This window comes from Gopherus flavomarginatus, chromosome 3 (genome assembly GCF_025201925.1).
Source record: "Gopherus flavomarginatus isolate rGopFla2 chromosome 3, rGopFla2.mat.asm, whole genome shotgun sequence".
Taxonomy (NCBI): Eukaryota; Metazoa; Chordata; order Testudines; family Testudinidae; genus Gopherus; species Gopherus flavomarginatus.
The window spans coordinates 163,932,921-163,956,203 of NC_066619.1; the positions used below are offsets into that span (position 1 = coordinate 163,932,921).

The following is a 23,283-nucleotide window of genomic DNA, read 5'->3' on the forward strand; positions in this document are numbered from 1 at the left end:
CTGTACTGAAAATGACATTTTTGGTTTGTTATGTTTAATTCAGAATAAGAGGCAATAAGAACAAATGTTAGGGTAAGGAGAGATGTTTAGCTATTACATATTTATGAAGGTCACTTGGAAGTTGATCTTTTTGCTTTGTTGCTTGGAGCTTTACTTTAAAATCTTAAACTTTCAGAGAAGCGTGATTTAAATAGATGATATAATCGTTGCTGTAAGGTCGACTTTCTGCATGATGCATGGAAGGTCCAAACATGAAATTCACTAGGAAAACGTAGGTTTTGATTTTGAATCTTTCTGTTGTCATCTCCTAAACTCTACACATAGGCCAATGGCAACATTTCCAGAAGCTATTTTGGAGGAAAATATGCCACACAGTATTTAGACTTGGTGGTAGGGATTGGACCATTAGATTATTATTAGAACTGGCCAGCTGGAGGAGCAGTGGCTGTTAGCCAGGCACCCAGCTCTGAAGGCAGCACTCCGTCAGCAGCAGCACAGAAGTAAGGGTGACAATACCATACCATGCTACCCTTACTTCTGCACTGCTGCCTTCAAAACTGACCGGCCAGAGAGGGGTGGCTGCTGACTGAGGGCCCAGTTCTTCAGGCAGTAGCGTAGAAGTAAGGGTGGCAATACCATACCATGTTGTCCTTTCTCCTGTGCTGCTGGTGGGGTGGCTCAGCCTTCAGCGCTGGGCTCCCAGCCAGCAGCTGCTGCTCTCCGGCTACCTGGTTCTGAAGGCAGCACAGCATCACTGCCAGCAGCAGCATAGAACTAAGGGTAGCAGTAGCACGACCCCCTCCCCCTCTGCAATAACCCTGTGACCCTCCCCCAAGTCCTTTATTGGTCAGGACCCCTACAATTACAACACCGTGAAATTGCAGATTTAAGTAATCAAAATCATGAAATTTACTATTTTAAAAACCCTCTGACTGTGAAATTGAGCAAAAGGGACCATGAATTTGATAGGGCCCTAATCATAAAACATGGGACCATTCTCTGTAGAACCTAGGAAGTTCTTTAAATACATAAATGGTCTTCATTCTAATACACATAGTGTCACTGCTATTCCAGGTAGTTCAGTATTGACGCTGTGCTAACTTCTGAAGCACAGGCTGTAATGATGGTACAGTATTTATGGGAATTAGCATAATAGCTATTTGTTGGATTAGGAGGAAAGTAGGAAAAACACTCCATGTCCTGTGTCAGGATATCTCTGTAGAAAAACATGTTCTGAGGTTTCCACAAGGAGCGGAGCAGAGCTTGTTTGGTCCCTCACTAATAATGACACCTTAACATAACTGCATTTAAGGCCCCAGCCAAACAAACTGCTTAAACATGTGATTAATTCTGAGCACACAAGTAGCCCTGTGAAGTTTATGGGACTGCTCATATGCTCAAAGTTAAGCATGTGTGTAAGTGCTTTGCTGGATAGGGGCCTACCAGTTTAAGGTTTGTGCACAGACAATAGCTACATAAACATCCATTGCTTTTTTTTTAAGCACTGTGCCTCTGTGGTGTTTTCAGTCTTGAAAACACTAGGTAGGTTAGCCATACCTGTGTGGACAGGATTCAACCAGAGAATGCTATAGTCTTGTTGGTCTGATAATCATTCCATTTTGCAGATCCAGAAATGCTGTTATCTGATGCACTTTTCTTAAAGAATGTATCCATGATTATGGGAGGGGTGTGTGGGGAGGATTGTTTCCCTTGACTAATGTGAGCTGCACTAGTGATAGCAATGAAGGGAGTTGGGGGTGAGGGGGAGGGAAGGGCTGCTTGGAGCAGGCTTACAGGGATGGGGCTAGACCGTAATATTTCTTATGTCAGCTGATGCCCAGCTTATACTGTGAAAGAAAAATGTCTATATTATGAACCAGTACTAATGGACAACTTTCAAATTTGACTATAACATGTTCTAGTCCTTTTTGTATAGGCAGGACCAAACTGAGTCATCAAATGTGAGGGTCTCAATCATGTTAAACCATGTTACTTTATCACAGTCAAGTATTCAGATACAAGTATTTGTAAATCACATAAACTGTGGTTTACAAAATTAGACCTTCTCTGGATATAGAATTTTCTAAAGTGATAACACTGAAGAAGAGAGTTTGGAATCTGGAAAGGAAGCACTCAGGAAAAAAATGAATATCAACTTTTTCTGGAAAATTTGTCTTTGGGCAAAATCATCTATACCTGTGAGCTGGAATTTCTGATGCTCACTTTAGAATGAGGAGGGGTGAGACAGGCTAAGTGAGCTCTGGGCCAATGGAAGCTGATGTGGTAATTTTTTTACAATGATGCCTTAACAAATTTTCACTTTATTTTCTATAATCAAAGTCATGCTACTTGGTGTTCACTTTTAGTACTGTTGATGGGACTTAGGAGGTTTTTTGTTTCCAGAATTATCACTACAGCCCATTATACAGCCCATGTCTTTCTGTTGATACAGTACATAGTGTATAAAATTATATTTGCAATATCAAGTTATCAGTTTTATTGAGTGCTTTTATATCAGAAGAACACATTGTAGCATTAAGGACCCTGATAGCCTCTTATTACTCAACAATTTTAATAAGTAGATACTTTGTAGAATTGCTTTTCAAGAATTGCACCCATAATTAACTTATTTAACTAGTATAAATCAGCCAAATATACAGAAAGAAGAGAAAATATAAGAATGGGTATTACTATTAAATATATTTAATTCTGATATTTGAAGAATGCTGTTGTTTAGGCAGTTTATGATTTGTTGAATTAATGTGTAAAATAAGGGTCGGCAACCTTTCAGAAGTGGTGTGCCGAGTCTTCATTTTTTCACTCTGATTTAAGGTTTCGCATGGCAGTAATACATTTTAACGTTTTTAGAAGGTCTCTTTCTATAAGTCTATAATATATAACTAAACTGCTGTTGTATGTAAAGTAAATAAGATTTTTAAAATGTTTAAGAAGCTTCATTTAAAATTAAATTAAAATGCAGAGGCCCCCAGACCAATGGCCAGGATCTGGGTAGTGCAAGTGCCACTGAAAATCAGGTGGCACGCATGCCAGAGGTTGCCTATCCCTGGTGTAAAAGATGCATTGTCATGCTTTGAAATCTCCGTTGAATGATGACATTGAAGTTGTCTATTACTGTACTAGTGGACTTGCTCTCATATATGCTATACTATTATCACCTTTTAAATGTTTCTGAAACTTAAATTGTATTATGAGGGCTTTCCCCACTCCCAAAGAATTAAAAACAGGAGTTACTGGATGTGGTTTAATTAAGCTGCAACTTTATTATTAACTCTCTGAGTTAGAAAAAAGCATACAGTGTAGGTAATTCCTTGACCATTTCACTATATACTTGGCAGCAGGAAGACTTCCATCAGCCCTCCCCCTTTCCCATCCTGCTCCCTACCCCACCCGCTGCTGGGACCTTAACATCTCTCCCTACTCGAATGAGGATTAAGGTGGGCTATAAGGGAAGGAGGTTGGCTCCTTTTCGTGCCATAGGAGCCCTGACCCCCTCTCCCATTTGCTCTCTTTTAATAAATACCTCCTTTAAATCCTTTACCAGTCCATTTATCTGATCACTGTATCCTGTCCCTATAAAGTATCAGCATCAGACATCTTCCCCACGTCATCATAATGAGTTGTGATGACATAGCTTAACCTTCCATGGACACTGCCAATTAAGCTTCCGCTGGAACCCGTTATCCCCCTGCCCTTCACTTAGGCCAATCTGGTGGTGAGAGGAAAAATAGCTTCCTGGCCCCCCCAGAAGGGAGCAGGTAGCTTAGTGCCCACAATGGATCCTGACCAAACATGGCATTTCACTATTTCCATCAGTGAGAGGGTGGATGCTGGTCCAGGTAAAAGAGGGCTTCTCCACTTCTGCCCAGCATATATTTCTATAAACTCCTGCACAATCACATAGCCAGCAATGGGGTCAATTCAGTTTTGTTTAGAATTTATTTTATCTTAATAAAACCAGTCCCCATGGAGGGGTATTTTTGACCAAGAAAAAGCCTGATTTAAACAGTCCAAGGGGAAATGGAGGCAGGCTGCCTGAAGCATGACCCTAGGCCATGAGGGGGCACGCAGGAGGCAGCCAGCTCGGTTACAGTCAGATTATTTAGAAAATCGGTACTCTTTCTTTCTCTCTTTTTCTGTCATTGATCAAATTTTTGACTCCGGACCTCAAAAACCTTTCCAGTGAAAATGTAATTTAAATTGATGTTTCTTCATGAAATGTGTTGGCTTGAATGAAACTGCGTATTTCAATGAGAGAATTTTTGTTGAAAATGTTCCAGTAATCTCTAGTCTATGGATATCCCTTCTCATCCTTCAGAATCTGGTTTTGCTAGGTAGTATGCTGCTAACTTCTCTATCGTAAAATATGCTTGTGGCATCCACAGAAGTGCTTGCTTAACAGAATCCTAAATCTGCTCCTGAAGGAGGATCCCATGTATCACATAACAGTGATGTTCCCATGGCACTCCTAAATTATGCATACTCACAGTTTATGAGCTCACTGCCCACTTAATAAATGGATCAGTTGATACATAAGATAACAGTACCAGGAAAACAAATCTCCCAGTGGGAATAATACCATGATAACTCCATTTCCAAACAGCTGTCCGTGCATGAGTTTTGCACTTATTATCTGGATGTTAGTAGCTCTAAAGCCCAGTGAGGGAGAATATGACTCACCTACAATATGTTGTTTTGTTTTGCAGGAGAAAGCCCAACATTTACAGAAGGCTCTCGCTTCCCAAGTAGATAAATCCACACAGACTGAACTTGTAGGCCATGATGTAAGTAGCTGTATTAAACATTATTTTTTGTCTTCTTTATTGTATTCAGACTTTGACCAGCCTATTTGCCTCTGCTAGTGGAATGTCCATGCATTAATTTAATAGGATTTAGTAAAACACTGTTCCTCTTTTGCTCCTAAATGATTCTCAAATGCCTTCTGCAACAGAAAAAGATAATTACAGCTAGCTGACAACATTCCAATATCATACTAATTGCTTGTTTTACCAACAGCTCCGATATACTTCTATTAGCATTGGCACGAACACATCTAGGATGATGTGTATTAGTACAATGTGAAATCTTTCCATATTTTTTTTTAAAAAAGGCATTTGTGCACTTATTAACAATGAAGTTATGTTTGCAATCATCATAGACTAAGCAAGTCACTCTTGCATTCTGGTATATGTGACAAAAGGCACACAACTTTGCAAAGAACTTGACATTAATATTTTAATTGTTGGGCATCAGCAGGGAATACTGCAAGTAATTTAATTGAAAATTAGAATTTTCTTCCTGGTGTGAAAAGAGCATCTTTATGCTCCGTGAAACAGTTTTAACTACAAACATGATTATAAAATGTGACTGTCACTGGTGGAATATGGGGAGACAGTAGTTTGCTTGTGTGTTGGAATTTTTTTATGACTTGAACAATTATTGGTAAAGAGTGTTTGGATGTTAAATCTCCAGCAGAGTGTAGGTACAGCCATAGCACTTCTGTAACTCAAGCAGCTTCCTACCATACTTGCAGCCAAAGGGTGTCATATGCAGGAAGGCCCTGATTCTGGGGTGAGATGCATGCATGTGGATTTTCAAGCCTGTGCAGAGCCTCACTGAGTTGATTGGTGTCCATGCAGGCTCAGGTTTCTGCCCATGCATATCTCATTGCAGTATTAGGGCCTGAGTGTTTTCTCTTACACATCTATCCTTGTGAATGTCAAACATGCATATTTTAGTTATAAAACCCTATTATTTAAATCACATTTAATATCATGACTTCAACTCCATGAAACTGCAGTAATCTTAAATGTGTATTAAGATGTATAGTTAACCAGACAGAAACAATATGAAGTTTGTCAGGCAAAAAATGTTTTGTATGTAAAACTAATAGCACAGCCTCCAATTCAGGAAAGCATTCCTATTCAAGAAAACATTTAATGCATGTGTCCAACTTTAAGCAATGGGATTTGAACACAGTGATTAAGTGCCTTCCTGAACAAGGGTGGATTCAAAGCCACAAACAGTAACCTTCTTGTTGAGTGTTAAGAAACTGTATTGTATAAGAAAAATGTTGATCATGATTTATTATGCTTGCACATCTCACTCTAGAACTCAGTTTTTACAAGTTTTTAAAAATGTTCATGTTAATTTTTTTTAATGGTAATTTTTCTGCTCCTTGCTTTTCTCTGCCTTGATCTCTCTTTGTCAATCGGTAACAATGCCTGTGTCCCCATATTCTGCTGCATACTTGTGGAATGATGAGGAAATCTGTGGGAAATGTTGAAAATTCTAAAGTACTTTGGGATTACAACAAATGCATTCAGCAAGGTGATTTTTCATATGGTCAGAGTACTGGTACACTGCACATTTTACTAATGTTTGTTGGAGGAAATTAGCTATCAGCCACAAAATGTGACTCTATCAAGTGTCTTAGAATTCAGATTTGTGCATGTTTTCCATTGTATAAGTGAATAGAATTATTTTAAATTGCTGTGAGTTGATGTTGAGACAAACTATGTAATATCCAAAATCTCAGGCTGCAGTGATCCATTTTAGTTATCTGACAGGATTTTGCTACCAGAAAAGCCTGTTCTTCATGTTTTACCAGATGCTGAAAGCCTTTGCAAAGCGGTTTGTGTCTCACATTCTTAAATTGAATTGCCCCTCTCAGTAAAATTGGAAACTTCTTTGTCTCTTTAATTTCTTGGCAGGGAATTAAAAACTACCAAAAGCTAGGACATTTTGGGATCCCAAGAGAAATTGTTGAGATTCTAGAGAAAATGCATTTTAAAAGGAAAAATAAAAGTACTGAAGCTGCGCTAGTGACAGCTGACCTTCCACAATTTGCAGTGTTTACTTCAAGAATTATGGTGGCTTGCATACCGAAGATTACACTATCGCATGAAAGAGATGCTTATCTTTGGAGTGCCCATAACTCCCATGAAAGACAGCACCTCAGCACCACACCACATCTCTCAGGTTCAGGCCACCTTGTGTCCAGTCACATTTCACTTGATAAAATTAGTATTAATTTTAATCAAATAAGTCTCTACGTTGTGTTTTCAATATAGGGTATACTTTTCATGGGAGGAGTTATCACAATTTGAAGGAAATCATTTTTTCATCCCTGTAAATGCATGTAAGAGAGAGAAATTAATCTAATAATGGACCAGCACCGACTACTGTGACTCCAGGATACAAGCACTTAAGCAGAGGCTGAGCTTAGTGGCAGTGATGTACTCTGCCTCTGAGAGCAGTAAACTAGTGACATGGATATTACTTTCTTCCCCTTCCACACCTCTTCATCTACAGTGAGTCAGCTGTGGAACATGGTCAACTGAAATTCTTAATGAGGGACATCAGGTGAACTCATAATTTGTGGGAAAACATATTTATTAGTAGTTAAACAGTAGTACAAAAATTAAGCCATAATGTCTCTGTGAAATACTATCACTGTATGGTTTCAAATACAGATAACCTGGATATAAAATATTTGATTGATCTATGGATCATAAGGTTGTGTATACTTCAGATTACTTTAAGAATTCTAAGGTGGTCACATCAATAGTCACATTTTTGGAGCAGTGAGTAAACAGTAAATCCAGAGTGTTCTCTCTCTCGCGCGCTCTCTCTGTCTCTTTTTTTTTTTAAACAGCTGTCTCTTAAATAATATTGTGCCAACAAATTTTCAAGTTTCCCCAATGGTACATCCCTACTGTGCTGCGGTTGGCATCATCATCATGTTTTCTCACTTAACTTAATGTGACATGTCAACATAAACAGATGTGGAATTTTCTGATATGACACAACATAGCTGTCTGGAATGATTTGTCTTATACAGAATAGTTGGAGAAACTGTAATAAAGAGAACAAGATCATGGAGAAAAGTGAAATAATATTTTTCTTTGCATGAGTAAATGATGGGCATACTGATCTTGACTGGAATACAGTTAGAACCAAGTCATGGGAGGGAGAGAGAATATGCAAATAAATAACTGTCTTCTTTTTACAGTGTTATATTTTATGTATATTCTTTTTATGGAATATTTTTCATTCACTTATTAGCTTTTGTTCCTTGTCTGACAGAGGATGCTTATTACAGGTAATAGTAGGTTCAGTTTTGTTCTCGTTGATGTCATTTGCAATTGTACTCACATTCTTTGGTTTTGTATGAGGTTTTATTGAGCAAAATATATTCCCATTTAAGTGTCCATGTATATCTATTTATGTGTATCTGGGTATGTGTTTGTGTATTCTGTTTGGATGTATATACAATAAAGTGTGTGCGTATGCCGGAAGGGTGGGAGGTGCATGTATGTATGAAAACTGGAAAAAAAAATGCAAAACTCTTTGGTGCTAATGTAACATTAAAGTTCTTTTTTTAAACACACAGGTCAGAGTGCAAAAAGTTAAGATTCTCACAATAACATTAATTCACCCCTGCAGTAAATGTTTTATATTGCATATATAGCCTACATCTAATAACCTAATTAGTAACTGAAAGTATATGTGCAGTCTACATGAATCGTTGCTATAGAAACTTGACATATAACATCACAAAAGGCAGGTAATTAAGAAATCAATATTCTAATAGTAATAACTCACCCACTCTGTACACATATAATGTCAACATGCCACACTTTTGCAGTGATGACGAATTAGGGTTACCCTGAAGACCTTAAGTTTTGCATTCTCTGACATTTTTCTCTTCAAACACAAATATATTGTTGCATTAGCATTTTATTTGAAAAGACAAATCAGAACTATTTTACATGTGCTTTTTAAAAAGTAAACTGTATTGGTACTAAGTTCTTTCTCTCACTCTAGCTTATAATTAATGGAACCTTGCTCTATCAGCAGCATATCACTAAAACGTTGTAAAACCTTAATCATTTCTTAAAGTAGTCTTTTTGGATACAGAATATATTGTAGAGGTTTTATTTGCACTCTTCTTGAATGACCTATGTAACTCATTAATGGCTTCATACTAATGCTAACAAAACCTCTTTATGTAACCAGATAATATAGCATACAATATATATGCAAACACAAGACTGTAGCGTATATCTGACTGTAGGTACTATAAAGGTTTCTAAAATGATATTTTATTTTTTAGGGTCCACTGTCTTATGAGTTACCATGGCTAAGAATTTGAGATTGGCTTGGGCTGCAAAATTTGGTTCCGTATACTGAGTACATGGATACGGGTGTCTGAATCAATTTTGGGTCATGGTCTATGTCTATTAGAAACAATGGCTCTTCCCTGCTGAAGAGCTGTGGGATATATACAGTGGTTAAAAGGTACTGTTTTCGAGCTTGAGCTTTGATGAGATATAGGAGTGTTCCAAAATCTCTTGAAGTCAGTAAGGTTGTTTGGTTTGAATTCAGTGAGTCCTGGATCTAGCAATATAGTACCTTACCTTAGTACCTCAGTTGTCCATGACGGAATATACCCATTCCTGCAATTGAGGACATAGATTTTTTTTGTGGGTATGGCAGGAGGGTGGGACAGAAAGGAACAAGTTCAGAATGTAAGACACAACCCCGATGAAGGATAAGTGGGGTACAGCGTTGCAGGTAAGGTGGCTAAATTAGTTTAATTTAGTTCATCTTTTTTTGTCTGCAATGTACCATGTGGATATCATCACATGGTACAGTATGTAGCATAATTATAGTTAGAGTCTGACCATCTAAAATGACCAGCAGGCCTGCTTCCGTTGAAGATAATACATGGGAGATTTATGGTTTGGCGATCCTCTGTTACTTTTAGGCTGTTGTATTCTTTTCCTTTTCTCCTGTTCAGTACTCTGGGAATTTACATAGATGTTTCCATTTAGAAAGGCAGTAACAGGGTGTAAAATACAAGGAAGATGGCTTAACTGTGAACTGGAAAGAATGATTACAGTGTTCCTCCTGATTTTTTTAAGCTATGGTGCCCAATGCTTAGTCCAACTTCCATATCAATAAAACGGTGCAGTTCAGCTTGGAATAAATAAATCTGTCCTTGATAATGAAGTACAGTAGCATTTGCTCACAGTGACCACTTTACTACCTCCCTAAATTGGAAGTGAAATACTATTGTGAGTGAGTGTGAGCATGTGTGAAAGAGCGAGAACTCACGTGCATGCAATTAAAGGAAAACAGGCTGGCATATAAAGGTTCAAAAGGTTGCACACTTTCATTATGCTGCAGATTGACAGGAGACCTCAAAATTTGTTCTGCTTTATAAGGCCTGTAGTGAGAATCATTTAAAAACAAATTCACAATCTCTCAGAAAGGTTTGTGAGCACCACAGATTTTGTGATGTGAGAAATTGCTAAATAAATGATGAATATGTCTTAAATAATCAATGGCAATTTAACCTCCTTCACCTTCCTTTGACTGCACAGGCTTATTTTATTGTGAGCTCAAAGAATAATCCGTGTGTCAGTTGGGCTATTAAAACAGGATGGAAGATGACTAGATATAGTCAAGTAGCAATTTAGCCAATTACAAGATTACATTAAACTGTAGAGCAGATTCTTCTGATTATGTCCACTATATAAATAGAGTTTTCAAAATAATATATACACATCCTGTAAATATTTTATAGCCCATGGCACTGCAAATATCACCTTGGTGAAAATATATTTGAATGAAGAAACAAACCATCATAGAGAAGCTCTCAGCCTCTATTGCTAAAGGAATTCAGATAGTAGTACTACTTTTCCATCATAATCTGGTGGTTTGGGGTTAAGTGGTCGAGTACTTATTTTATTCTATTTGAAATAACAGTCCCTAAGAGCAGATGTGATTATCCCTCTTTTGTCTCTCCCTGTATGCACCCTAAACTGATGTTAATTGTGCACCAGGTATCTCTAAACTGCTTTTTTAATTTTTTTTAAATTATTTTAGTGAAGGTAAAATTAAGTGTGGGCCTGATTCCAAGCCCAGTAAAATCATATGCTCCTCTGGGCTTTGGATTTGGTCCTGTGCTTCCATTAATGGTGATATTAAACCAGGATGCTCTTAATCAAGGTGCTCTCTATTTATTATTGCCAGTGTGCTTCAATATGTGCTTTGCACAGTAACTATAAACAAGAGTTATTTTTTACCTTTTGACAAACAGCAGCATTGTGTGTGCACATCAGGTCTATCGATTCTGTCTCTCTACTGTAGTTTCTTTTATCTAGAGCCATATTGTTCCCTCCCAAAGACATAATCACTGGGAGCGGGATTGGTTTCCAAGGAAAACTATGAAATTCACCTGAAGGAGCTCCCTGCTATTCTTGCCCCCTGGGAGGAAGAGTTTGCAGGTGGTCGGAGGTATAAGTTATACAGAGTGTTAGCTCTGAAGCCTATATATCCTGATGATGTATGGGGAAAGAAAGATCCAGTTCCACAGAATGTGAGCTCTTCCATGTAGTAGTAATGTGTTTAACGTTACAGTTAAATCAGGATTCATGACAGATAGATTTAGAGCAGAACAGGAATTAGTTACAGACAATGTTTTAGACAATTATAGAATAAGAAAAATGTTTTTGAAATACATGTGCAGAGATGCATGCAAACTTTTGCATGTGCCCAAGTTGTATATGTAAGATGTTTGATGCTTGAAGAATATAATTTTCAATATATACATATCTCCATTCATACATTTCAGACAGATTTATGATGACCCGTGTGACAGACTTTCAATGGAAACCTTACATGACACAGTTTGCTGAATTAAAATGAAAATAATACCACACCCAGAGGATCCCTGTAACCCTTATGTACCCCTGTGTTCTCTGCCAGCTATAATCAAAAGGTCTTGGGTCACAGCTGTCACGCATATCACAGTTGCATGGAAAGTTACTGTATGTCATGTGATCCATGTGCACATTGTGCACTGTTGCATTTGCATATACTGTTTTGTTTTGTTTTTAAATTGGGCATATACATGTAGGGTGAGATTTTCAAAAACACTGTCTTGGTCTGCGTCTTCCCACATAGATGTCAATGGGACTTTTTTATTCTTGTTAGGGCTATGATGAGTACTTTATAAAATCATACTTCTGGATGCTATGAGTTGGAACAAATGGAGCAGTCACCATTTCTGGATGCTATACATTTGTGACTCAGGTCTGAATTATGGGATTCATTCTCATTTGCTATTTAAAAAGTATAAATATGCAGGTTTGAGAAATTTCCCCTCACTCCATTTATAGAAGTCCCAATTAAATGAAAAATCATTGTGGAAAGATCAGTTTACACAATGTTTTGATATTTAAAGAAATTAGAGGTTTAGCTGAAATAAATTAATAACAAGTATATGTAGAAGCTACTTTTTAAAATAAATGTACACAGTGAAACTGTACTTACTATGTATACTGGTGCTGATCCTGGAACTGGTAGCAAGGAAAATGTCTATTAATCTGTAAGCTAAAAAGTTGCTTTCATATAGAAATCAAAACCAAGGTGGTAAATAGTTGTATTGTGGCTTACCTAAGGGCAATTTGGTATGTCTGTTTAATGGGTTTTAGTTCTACTTTGACTGACTGTTTTATACATCTGTAGCTCTCGGAGATTGCCCTCTGGAGCTTTGAGTGAAAATCTGGAGCTTTTAATGTGACTTCTAATGCTTTTTAATGTTTTATTAAAAGCTTTTAATAATTTACATGGCAGCAAGATCATTGTGATGCCATGATTCTACTGGGAGTACTGGGAAGGCTGAGTTTTAAGTGAAAACCTACTGTTCCTAACTTGACTTTTCTCAGTGCAATATTGACCATATTTCCTGAGTTAGTTTTGTTTATTGTGAAAATGTTTTCATTTCTAAGACTGTACATCACTTGCTGTCTCTCTTCTCTGGTATTTTCCTTTCTATGATTTTGGCAAATGTGTTGGTGGGATTTTGCTTCATAAACAAAGTGTATTAAAATGAATAACGTTCCTGATATTGCACTTACTGAAGGTGTAGGAGGGTGTTAGAGATAAGGTATAGACAGGTATTCTTAAAATTGGGGGCCAGATCTTGGGCTGAACTTGAGCCACGCAGATTTATACTAGCAGAGAATATAGCCAAATCGATTTAACTGCACAGATGCTAAGATACAAAGGTGTAGAGTTATTTTTTTTGTTTTTAAATCTTTTATTATATGCATTTAGCACCATCATGTTACAAAATTGTGAATGCTGTTTTTCTCTTAAGTTCTTGGACTGTAGCTTAATAACCTTAATTTTTGAAAGGCATTATCATGTATTTCTCCAGCACTTGGCATCATACAGTCATTTTGGTCTCTCAAAACTTTCTCTAAATGGAGTTGCTATTTGTTAGTGATATTCCTTAATTTCAGAAGGAAACACTTTCCAGCTCACTTCTTCGTAGTTAACGCACTCAAACATTTGACTTACAATCCACATCAGATATAGGTATTTATCAGACATTTTAAAACAGGAATAACTCTTTCTTACTTTAGAACCCCATTTGTTACGAAGGACTGAACTAGGACTCATTATTTTAAATCTTTTGATGCTGCTGTTCGATATCTGGAGATATGAGCCTTGGTCTGTCTCCATAGCTAGCCCATCCTTGCCATCCATAATTCAGTGCTGTTTTCCATCCCTGCTGCCTGAGGGAGACCCTGGTAATGGAAAAGAAAGGAGGTTGCAAGACAGGATCATAGTGAGTAGGAGTTAGTTAAGAGAAAATATGTCAAGATCTAATCAGAAGTACATGTTTAGATCTTGAAAGTAAAACCTATGTGGGGGGGGAATTAGATCCTTGTTACTGTTGCAATTTTAGGGTAATTATTTAAAGTATTGCACTGTTCCTCAGTTCACATACCTTTAGTCTTCTCCCCTCTCATCAGCCATGCTGCTATACATATCTTCTAACAGTTTCCACCCAACCTGAAATAGTGTGTAGTTTACACCCATAAATTCATATGGTTGATATTTTATACTATGTACAGTAGAACATAGATTCCTTTAAAGCACTTGGCAGACTAACTCGATGTGCTGGGCAGTTTTTCTCTTTGTCATCCCTATGGTATATTCATAGTGAGCCAAAAAGATATTTTAGAATTGGGAAGGGTACAGAGAAGGGCAACAAAATTGATTCCCTATGAGAAGAGATTAAAAAGACTGGGACTTTTCAGCTTGGTGTGGCTTGCAAGTGGAAGGCTGTTTGTGAACAGCCCATGTGGGAGCTACTTGAGCAAGTCATTGTAAGGCACCCATGATTGTAGGGCAGGGGTGACACAGCCCCCCATTAGACTGGATTGTGCCCCAATATGTCACAGCACACCTCTGTCTGTATCTTTTCATATAAAATGTGTGGATGCATCATTGTTTCTTCTGTAGAATTGCTTTTCACATTGTGGGTTATTTTCTGCTGTTTATTTTTTTTTCTTTTAATTACAGCATGAAATTTTATAATGTCTCATGGTATGTTTGCTCCTAAGAGAAGATTATCTGTATATGTATTTTCTTCTGAATGAAAGAGAGGGCGGAAGGATATGCATGTGCATGTGCACACACACATATTGACCCTGTTGGATAATAAACTGGTACTTTAAGCACTAAAAGCACAGCTTTCTACCACCTTTAACTAAAGGAGTAACTGCATTAGTGGTCTCATTAGTAAGCTTTTGTTGTGCACTGTCCACTGGAGGAGACACAATTCACATATCCAGAGTGTTACGCTTGTCAAAGGAAGCCCATCCTTAGTATTTGATGTACATAAGAGTTCAGCTCTACTTACGAGTTACCACTTGGCAGTGATCCCCCAAAAAGGGTTGGCAGGAGGGACTGAACCTGGAACTTTCATACCAAAAACACATGCCTCCCCTAAATTCACTCCATGCTGATGACCCCCACGCCTTGGGCTATTGGAGTGTTGTGTACCCACTTAGAGAAGACAAAACCACAGGTAAGGAGGCCATTTTTACCTTTTTCCAGAGGTGCTGAACATTAGCAGCAATATTCTGTTTCCATTTGTTTTTCACAAGCTGGCTTCTGATTATTTCTGTAAATAAAGGCACAGTTAAAACACTTTTAGTAATGTATTTCTTGATGTTGATTGATAACCATGTTTTTTTACAGATCAATAAAAGGAACAGATGTGTGATACAGCTATACTGTTTTATACATGTTTAAAGGGATTTTTTCCCCCATATTGAGCTCCATCGTAACTAAGTAACTGTGTATAAAATTTCCTTCGTGGTTTTCAAAACTTCCTATTGGCATGCTCTGCCCTGCATCTTACTCATTTCCATCTTTGCCCTTGCAGATGTCACAAAAATCACACTTCTAACGTACTAAAGCAGAGCGATATCTAGGTTATCTCACAATGTTAAGACTTTTCACCACTACTAAGTTCTTCAACTTTTACTTGGGGGCTTTTTTTAAAAATTACATTATTTCTTCTTCTTCATCCTGCAGAACTTGTTATTGCAGGCAGTACTCATCCTGAGCTGGCCATCTCTGTCTGCTCCTTGCTGCTCTCCATGATTGAGGGTCACTCTTTCGCTTGCGCTGACTACCTGTTTGGAAATCTTCATCTCTGAGTAACATCCTGTCTTTAATTCCTTATTCTTATTTTTTGTTTGAGACTTATTATTTTAGGATGCTTTATATGAAGGCTAGCATTCAATTATATTTGCAATGTATTGTAATTGCATTTTTATATTTCTTATAAACAGTGCCGACTAGCTTAGAAAAATTTTAACTAGGCATAATTTAGTACTAATCAGGGGGGCAAGGGCCTCTGGTTTTAAAACATTTTTAGAGTTCCCACTCTGTCACTCAAACACATTTTAAAGTAAGAAAGAAAGAAGCAGGACATATACATTCAGGATTCTAATATATTTTGTGCTGTTAGTATCAAGCCATCCATATGCCAGTGGGGCACAACTTATCAGCCCTTTTCCTGGCATTATGCAGAACACGCAATCAGTGATGAACTTTAAAAAAAAAATGAAGTGGGGGAAAAACCACAGGACAAAACCGTTTAGAGGGGTATTGTTCCATTAAATATATTGACATTTGCCAAATGTTAAAGGTTACAACAAGTTGCCATAGAGGTTGATTTCAGATTTCTATCAGGGCATTACAAGCAAACGCATACCTATTTTAAGAAAAGTTATTTGATAACACCTCTTAGGGAAATTCTCAATTGTAGTCTCGTTACCTAGTTTCTGTTTTACATTAGGGTCTTGATCCTGATGCTGAGTATGTCTACACTACACGCTGGATCAGCAGGCAGCAATCGATCCAGCAGGGGTCGATTTACTCTAGTCTAGACGCGATAAATCGACCCCCAAGTGCTCTCCTGTCGACTGCTGTACTCCACTGCCATGGGAGGTGCAGTTAGAGTTGACGGGGGAATCGTAGCAGTTGACTCACGGCAGTGAAGACACTACAGTAGGTCGATCTAAGTACGTCGACTTCAGCAATGTTATTCACGTAGCTGAAGTTGTATAACTTAGCTCGATTTCCCCCATCCATCCCCCCTGCAACGTAGACCAGGCCTTAGTAAAGCACCAGTGGGAGCTAGGGGAACTCTGAAGCTCAGAAGACTGGCTAATACCTTGCAGAAATGAGTCACAGATCTCCACTGCTTTTGAAAGTAATACAGAATTGTGTTTCCTTTGGTATTAATAGAAGCTAAAAGTGAGTATTTAAAAAAATATTAGAGAACTACCTACTGCCCCATAGAGTCTAATCAGCATCTGAAAATATTTTACTGTAGTGTGCAGGTTACAGGTAGAAGTCCTCTACGCTGTGAAACTCAAAGAAATCTCAGAAATTAGAGATGGGCAAAAAGGATTTATCTAGTTAATTCTTCTGACCTCTTTCCAACATAAATCTAACACCTTGGCCTCTCTAGTTATGCTCTACTTAATTGTAATGTCTCTTAAAATTATCAGCATGAGCAGGAATACTTTGCTTATTTGTATCATGGTAAGTATCTGCATGGGCTGTTTAGAATCTGCAGAGCTGTAATGCACATTTTTGGTTTATTTGATTTGTTACCATCAACACATAAATCTTTTTAATTTTTAAGATTTCATTTCTTTTCTTTCCTTTTTTTTAAAGGCCCTGTGGAATTCTCCATGTACTGACGGCTCAGTTTACAAACCAATCAGCATCTCATTGGTTCCAACATTATTAAATTAAAAAAACAGCATCTGGACACTCTGCGCTTATGGATTTAATTAAATATTGATGAATATGAAATGAGCCTCGATTTACCAGTACTTCCCGTGTTTTCCTAACTTTGCAAAATACTACTATTTCATAAGCTTTGCGATATAAAAAATAAGACTTTGTGACAAGATCTGCATTATTGAATTTATTAATAAATTATCGTTATTCATGATCTAAAATAAAACATGTGTACAGCTATGTTATTAAAAATAACTAAGAAACAATAGTCTATTGACCCTTGAATCGCTGAGATTAGAGAACATATTTTAAAAGTCTACAGTCTTACGAAAATGAACCATCAAGTTGGAAAGGTTTTCTCTGTCTTGCATTAGTAATAGATGTCCATCACTAGTGAACAACAAGAGCAACTCCTTTAAATGCATGATGTATTGGGCAAATATTCATTTTCTTGTATAAATAATGGTTTGTAATCTTTAGGTGAAATACTGCCCACATTTATTCTTATGCAGTGGATTTCCATGTTCATAAAGGAGGTCAGAATTTATCCACTTGTATATTAAGGAAGCATTAGGCCATATCCTTTAGGGTACAGAGTACTCTCCACTTGTGCTGAAGTCATTGGAATCATTGTTTTGTTGTCCTTCAATTCTGCAGTTTTTCATAAGAGTTTCAGTTTACATGAGGCATCTTTTAACTTGCGACTGAAGCAGATAAGAACATAAGAACGGCCGTACCGGGTCAGACCAAAGGTCCAACTAGCCCAGTATCTGTCTACCGACAGTGGCCAATGCCAGGTGCCCCAGAGGGAGTGACGCTAACAGGCAATGACCAAGTGATCTCTCTCCTGCCATCCATCTCCATCCTCTGATGAACAGAGGCTAGGGGACACCATTCTTTACCGTTCCTGGCTAATAGCCATTTATGGACTTAGCCACCATGAATTTATCTAGTTCCCTTTTAAACATTGTTACAGTCCCAGCCTTCACAACCTCCTCAGGTAAGGAGTTCCACAAATTGACTGTGCACTGTGACAGACCCAGGCCAGTGTGGTACATGAGTCTGGTAGAGGGCAAATATACTAGTCACTGGCTGAGTAGTTTTCTGTTCCCTGAGTGACTAGAGCAGGGGCTGCACTGGAGTAATCAGGAATCTGCTAGAACCAATTAAGGCAGACACGCTGATTAGAACACCTGCAGCCAATCAAGGCAGGCTAATCAGGGCACCTGGGTTTAAAAAGAAGCTCACTCCAGTCAGGGAGGGAGGAACTAGAGGAGAGGAAGTGTGTGTGAGGAGCTGGGAGCAAGAGGCACAAGGAGCTGAGAGTGGGAGGCTGTGCTGCTGAAGGACTATGGAATACAAGTGTTATCAGAAACCAGGAGAAAGGTCTTGTGGTGAGGATAAAGAAGGTGTTTGGAGGAGGCCATGAGGAAGTAGCCCAGGGAGTTGTAACTGTCATGCAGCTGTTACAAGAGGCACTGTAGACAGCTACAATCCACAGGGCCCTGGACTGGAACCCGGAGTAGAGGGTGGGCCCGGGTCCCCCCCCAAACCTCCCAACTCCTGATCAGACATAGGAGGAGTTGATCCAGACTATAGGAAGATCACTGAGGTGAGCAAATCTGCCAATAAGCGCAGGACCCACCAAGGTAGAGGAGGAACTTTGTCACAGCGCTGTGTGGAGAAGAACTTCCTTTTATTTGTTTTAAACCTGCTACCTATTAATTTCATTTGGTGACACCTAGTTCTTGTATTATGGGAATAAGTAAATAACAACTTTTCCTTATGCACTTTCTCTACATCACTCATGATTTTATATACCTCTATCATATCCCCCCCTTAGTCTCCTCTTTTCCAAGCTGAAGAGGCCTAGCTTCTTTAATCTTTCCTCATTTGGGACTCTCTCCAAACCCCTAATCATTTTAGTTGCCTTTTTCTGAACCTTTCCTAGTGCTAGAATATCTTTTTTGAGGTGAGGAGACCATGTCTGTACACAGTATTCGAGATGTGAGTGTACCATGGATTTGTATAAGGGCAATAAGATATTCTGTCTTACTCTCTATCCGCTTTTTAATGATTCCTAATATCCTGTTCACTTTTTTGACTGCCTCTGCACACTGCGTGGACATCTTCAGAGAACTGTCCACGATGACGCTAAGATGAATGAACTACAAACTGTATTCCCTGGCTGTGGTTCAGTGATTACACAAAAATGTACTTGTCTATGTAGACAGCAGGTTACTTCTTGAACCCATCCTTAAAAAATCGGTGTACACATTACATAGAATCCAAATGAACTTTTGTTTTGATTATGACCTTTTTAATCAAAGAAATCAACATGAGGTAACCAAGTCCAACTTAAACCTTCTCCCCAGGCTTGGCTGCTCCTAAGTTTCCTGACCTAGGTCTATCTGGCTTTACTATAACTTGAATCGTCTTTTATCCCCACAGGGAGCCATTCCTACTTCCCGAATAACAAGATTGGGTAGCAGCAAAACTCTTAATCCTTTCCCAATCATCATCTGCTAACTGGATGACTATTAATATTTGTGTTTCCATAGTGCCTAGGGGCCCTGGTCATAGACATAGATGTTATTGAACATCAGCTATTGTTTAGTCTCTGGGATCTTGCATTTGAAAAAGATGGCATTTTACACTTGAACTAAAAAACAATCAGCTTTTGGCTTTAAAGGTGCCTGAAATGAGTTTTTAAAAAAAAAAAATTCCAAAATGATATTAGACTTTAGTCATATATTTGATTGTTAACTGACTTGTACATGTGGTTGCTATAATACAGGTGGCAATATTTATCAATTCTTATCTTTTATGTTGGTTAGCTGCTTTTCTGATCCCCAAACTCTCAAGATCATATTTTAGGCCAGGGTTTTGCTCCAGGATCTTCTACTAACACAGACCCCGCCCTGTACCCATGTGGAGACCAGTGGAATTATAAATTATTTATATTGTGACAGACCCAGACCAGTGGGGTACAGGAGTCTGGTAGAGGGCAAATATACTGTTCACTGGATGAGTAGTTTTCTGTTCCCTGAGTGACCAGAGCAGGGGCTGCACTAGAGTAATCAGGAACCTGTTTACTCTAGTGCAATTAAGGTAGACAGGTTAATTAGAACACCTGCAGCCAATCAAGGCAGGCTAATCAGGGCACCTGGGTTTAAAAAGGAGCTCACTCCAGTCAGGCGGTGGGGGGGAGCCAGTGGAGAGGAAGTGCATGTGAGGAGCTGGGAGCCAGAGGTACAAGGAGCTGGGAGTGAGAGGGTTTTCTGCTGGAGGACTAAGGAGTACAAGCGTTATCAGACACCAGGAGGAAGGTCCTGTGGTGAGGATAAATAAAGTGTTTGGAGGAGGCCATGGGGAAGTAGCCCAGGGAGTTGTAGCTGTCATGCAGCTGTTACAGGAGGCACTATAGACAGCTGCAATCCACAGGCCCCTGGGCTGGAACCTGGAGTAAAGGGCAGGCCCGGGTTCCCCCCAAACCTCCCAGCTCCTGATCAGACACGGGAGGAGTTGACCCAGACTGTGGGGAAGATCACTGAGGTGAGCAAATCTGCCAATAAGCGCAGGACCCACCAAGGTAGAGGAGGAACTTTGTCACAATATGCAGTGAGTTATTTCTCTCTCATATGCTCATGCACACATCCATCAGATTAATTCAATTTAGAAGGTGTGTCTGTTACCACAATACTCATCCATATATTGCATGGCATTGGAGAAGCACAGCACTTTATTAGAATCAAGATATAAATGGTGAAATCCTTGCCCCATTGAAGTCAGTGGAAAAACTCTGACTTCACTGAAACCAAGATTTCACACCAAAATATTAACATTTTAACTTATTAAATAAGTATCATGTATAATCTTCTCACTGTTAAGTATTTGTCCTATAAGTAAACTAAACTAAACTATCTTGGTGGAACATTTGACGATAAATAGGACTATTACATAAATGTTAAGCAACCTTATTTTGCTTCAAGAACTGAATGAGCCACAAATACACAGTAAATCAAGACAATTGAACTGATCACCTAGAGATTATTGACACTTCTCTTTTGAGCTTCCCCTTCTCTTTTGCTGTTGTCACTTGTTTTCTCTGATTAATTCTTATTTCCTTATCTAGTCTGAGACTCCTTTTTGTAGTCGTCATAGGAATGCCATTATTGCCGCTCCATACCCTTTTATTTTTTGTCATGCTTTTTTCATACTTACCATGTTTATCAAGCCACAAACACTAGCCTGTTCAGAAGAAGACTACCTGGAAGAAGAAAAGGGTGTTGTTCATCACAGTGATTTGGCACTAGGGTTTGTGTTCTGCCTTAAAGCAGTAAGTAGAACTTCTGAGTGGAGACAGATGTGAATCAGCAAGTACAATAAATAAATGAAGATGATTTTGGAAAGTAACCCATTTTCAGTTTAGGGTTCCAATAATAAAAATAAAGTGGTTGTTTCCTAGAGTATACAGTCTCATTTTACTTGTGTGCTATCTGCAGTCCTGATATGCAGCAGCTTTTGCAAGGTAGAACTTCCAATAAAAGTTTTTATTTAAGGACAGCAAATCCCTTTTACATGTTGAACTATTGTTTCCAAAACTATTACAGAGAGGGCGGGGCATTATCTTTGTGAATGTCATTACAGTGCAGAGTTGGATGTGACTTTTGAGCCTTGATGGGGTAATAAGCACAAGTAACATATTTTCAACCATATCCAGAAGTCGCCCAACTCCTCCAATACATTTAATCATTTATCCTTTTGTTTTTTACTTTGCTTTTCCCTGATTTCATATCAGAGTATAAACCAATGAGAAACTGTTCATGTTCATGCTTTGCCCAGATGTTTTATGTTACTCTCAAGAGCAAGACAAAGCTGTTCTGCAAAAATCATGGTTGACATGAGTGGTATTCCAGCTTCTAGAGTACATAATCAGATATCTTCAACTAAAGTCAGTTAGAGTAACAACAGCAATAAATTAAACAGATAGAAACTTCCAACAAACTCTCCTGAATCTTAGTAAGCACAAAAGGCTCTTGATGTATAAAATTGCTTTTAACATAAGAACAAATATATTTGTGCCTTTCTTCAGGCTTGCTTTGATGCAGTAACTGTCAATACAAAAGTAAAATTCTGATGTGTCATTCCATATTAGATTTTCCTCCACTTATTACAGAGAATTAAGCAGGACATTTGAATTAGTATGGAAACAAAGTGATATAACAACTCATAATTGCTGTAAAAATTAGCTCTTCTGAGTGTATTTGAGCATTTTTCCCAGTACTGAGAACAATTTCCTTTTTAAAAACACACACAAATGTGGCATGATAACCTTATTTTCCTATAATGAGCAAAATTGCAGCATTCTGTCCACTGATGATGAACAATATTGCTAGCAGAAATAATTTGTACTTGCGTTGAGCTAACACATTAAACAAACTGTCTGAGTATTTTCTTTTTTCTTTCTTTTTTTCATCATATTTTCACATTTAGTTCTTTATTGTGTGATGTACTGTCCTCCTCCCATCTTCTGTCTCTGTCTGTGCATGCCACCATTTACCAGCTCACAAAGAGGAGCATGTGAAAAGTGGGTCACTGAGTAGCCATAGAACTGTAAACTGCTCCAAGTGCAAAAATTAACAGAGCTGGGAAAACCAGGAAGGAACAAGTACCATGGATCATGCTCTTGCTCTCTGTTGTAGACAAACAAATCCCTTCAAGGCTTGTGAGAGGAATGTTCCTGGGACAGTTTTCTTGTAAATAGGGCTGCAGGTTTGTCACAGTGAGAAAAAAGTCACAGATAGACAAATGGGGCAAATCTTTTTTTTTTTCTGTGACTCAACCTGCAGTTGCAGTTCATGTTTTGTGGGGCTGGGCTGCCCCTCTCCAGGTCACAATGCAGCTCAAGATTGACATGCCCAACCCATCATGACTGAGTGGTGGACGAAACTTGCACAGTGTTGCAGTCCTGCACTATAGGTCGCAATGCCCAGAGCAAGACTGCAGGCTCAGCCCTCAGGGATAGCAAAGTCACAGGAGAAACTTCTGCAGGAAGGACACAAGAGATGCCCCTGCAGAATGACTGCAGGTTGGGCTCACTCTCCAGGCCCCTGAATCTCCCCTCTGCAC

At 38.5% G+C, this 23,283-nt stretch overlaps 1 protein-coding gene across 5 annotated transcripts in view; it reads left to right on the plus strand.

Annotated features, from left to right (window-relative positions):
- Positions 1-23,283, plus strand: part of CCSER1 (coiled-coil serine rich protein 1) — a 1,165,803-nt gene that overhangs the window by 732,449 nt on the left and 410,071 nt on the right. For 3 of the 5 annotated variants that reach the window (XM_050944018.1, XM_050944020.1, XM_050944019.1), the window contains exon 9: positions 4,725-4,802. In XM_050944018.1, the coding sequence (XP_050799975.1) occupies positions 4,725-4,802 (78 nt within the window). Of the gene's footprint in view, positions 1-4,724; positions 4,803-15,426; positions 15,552-17,082; positions 17,368-23,283 lie in introns of those variants that run through there. The other 2 variants (XR_007773146.1, XM_050944021.1) reach the window with 2 other exon arrangements.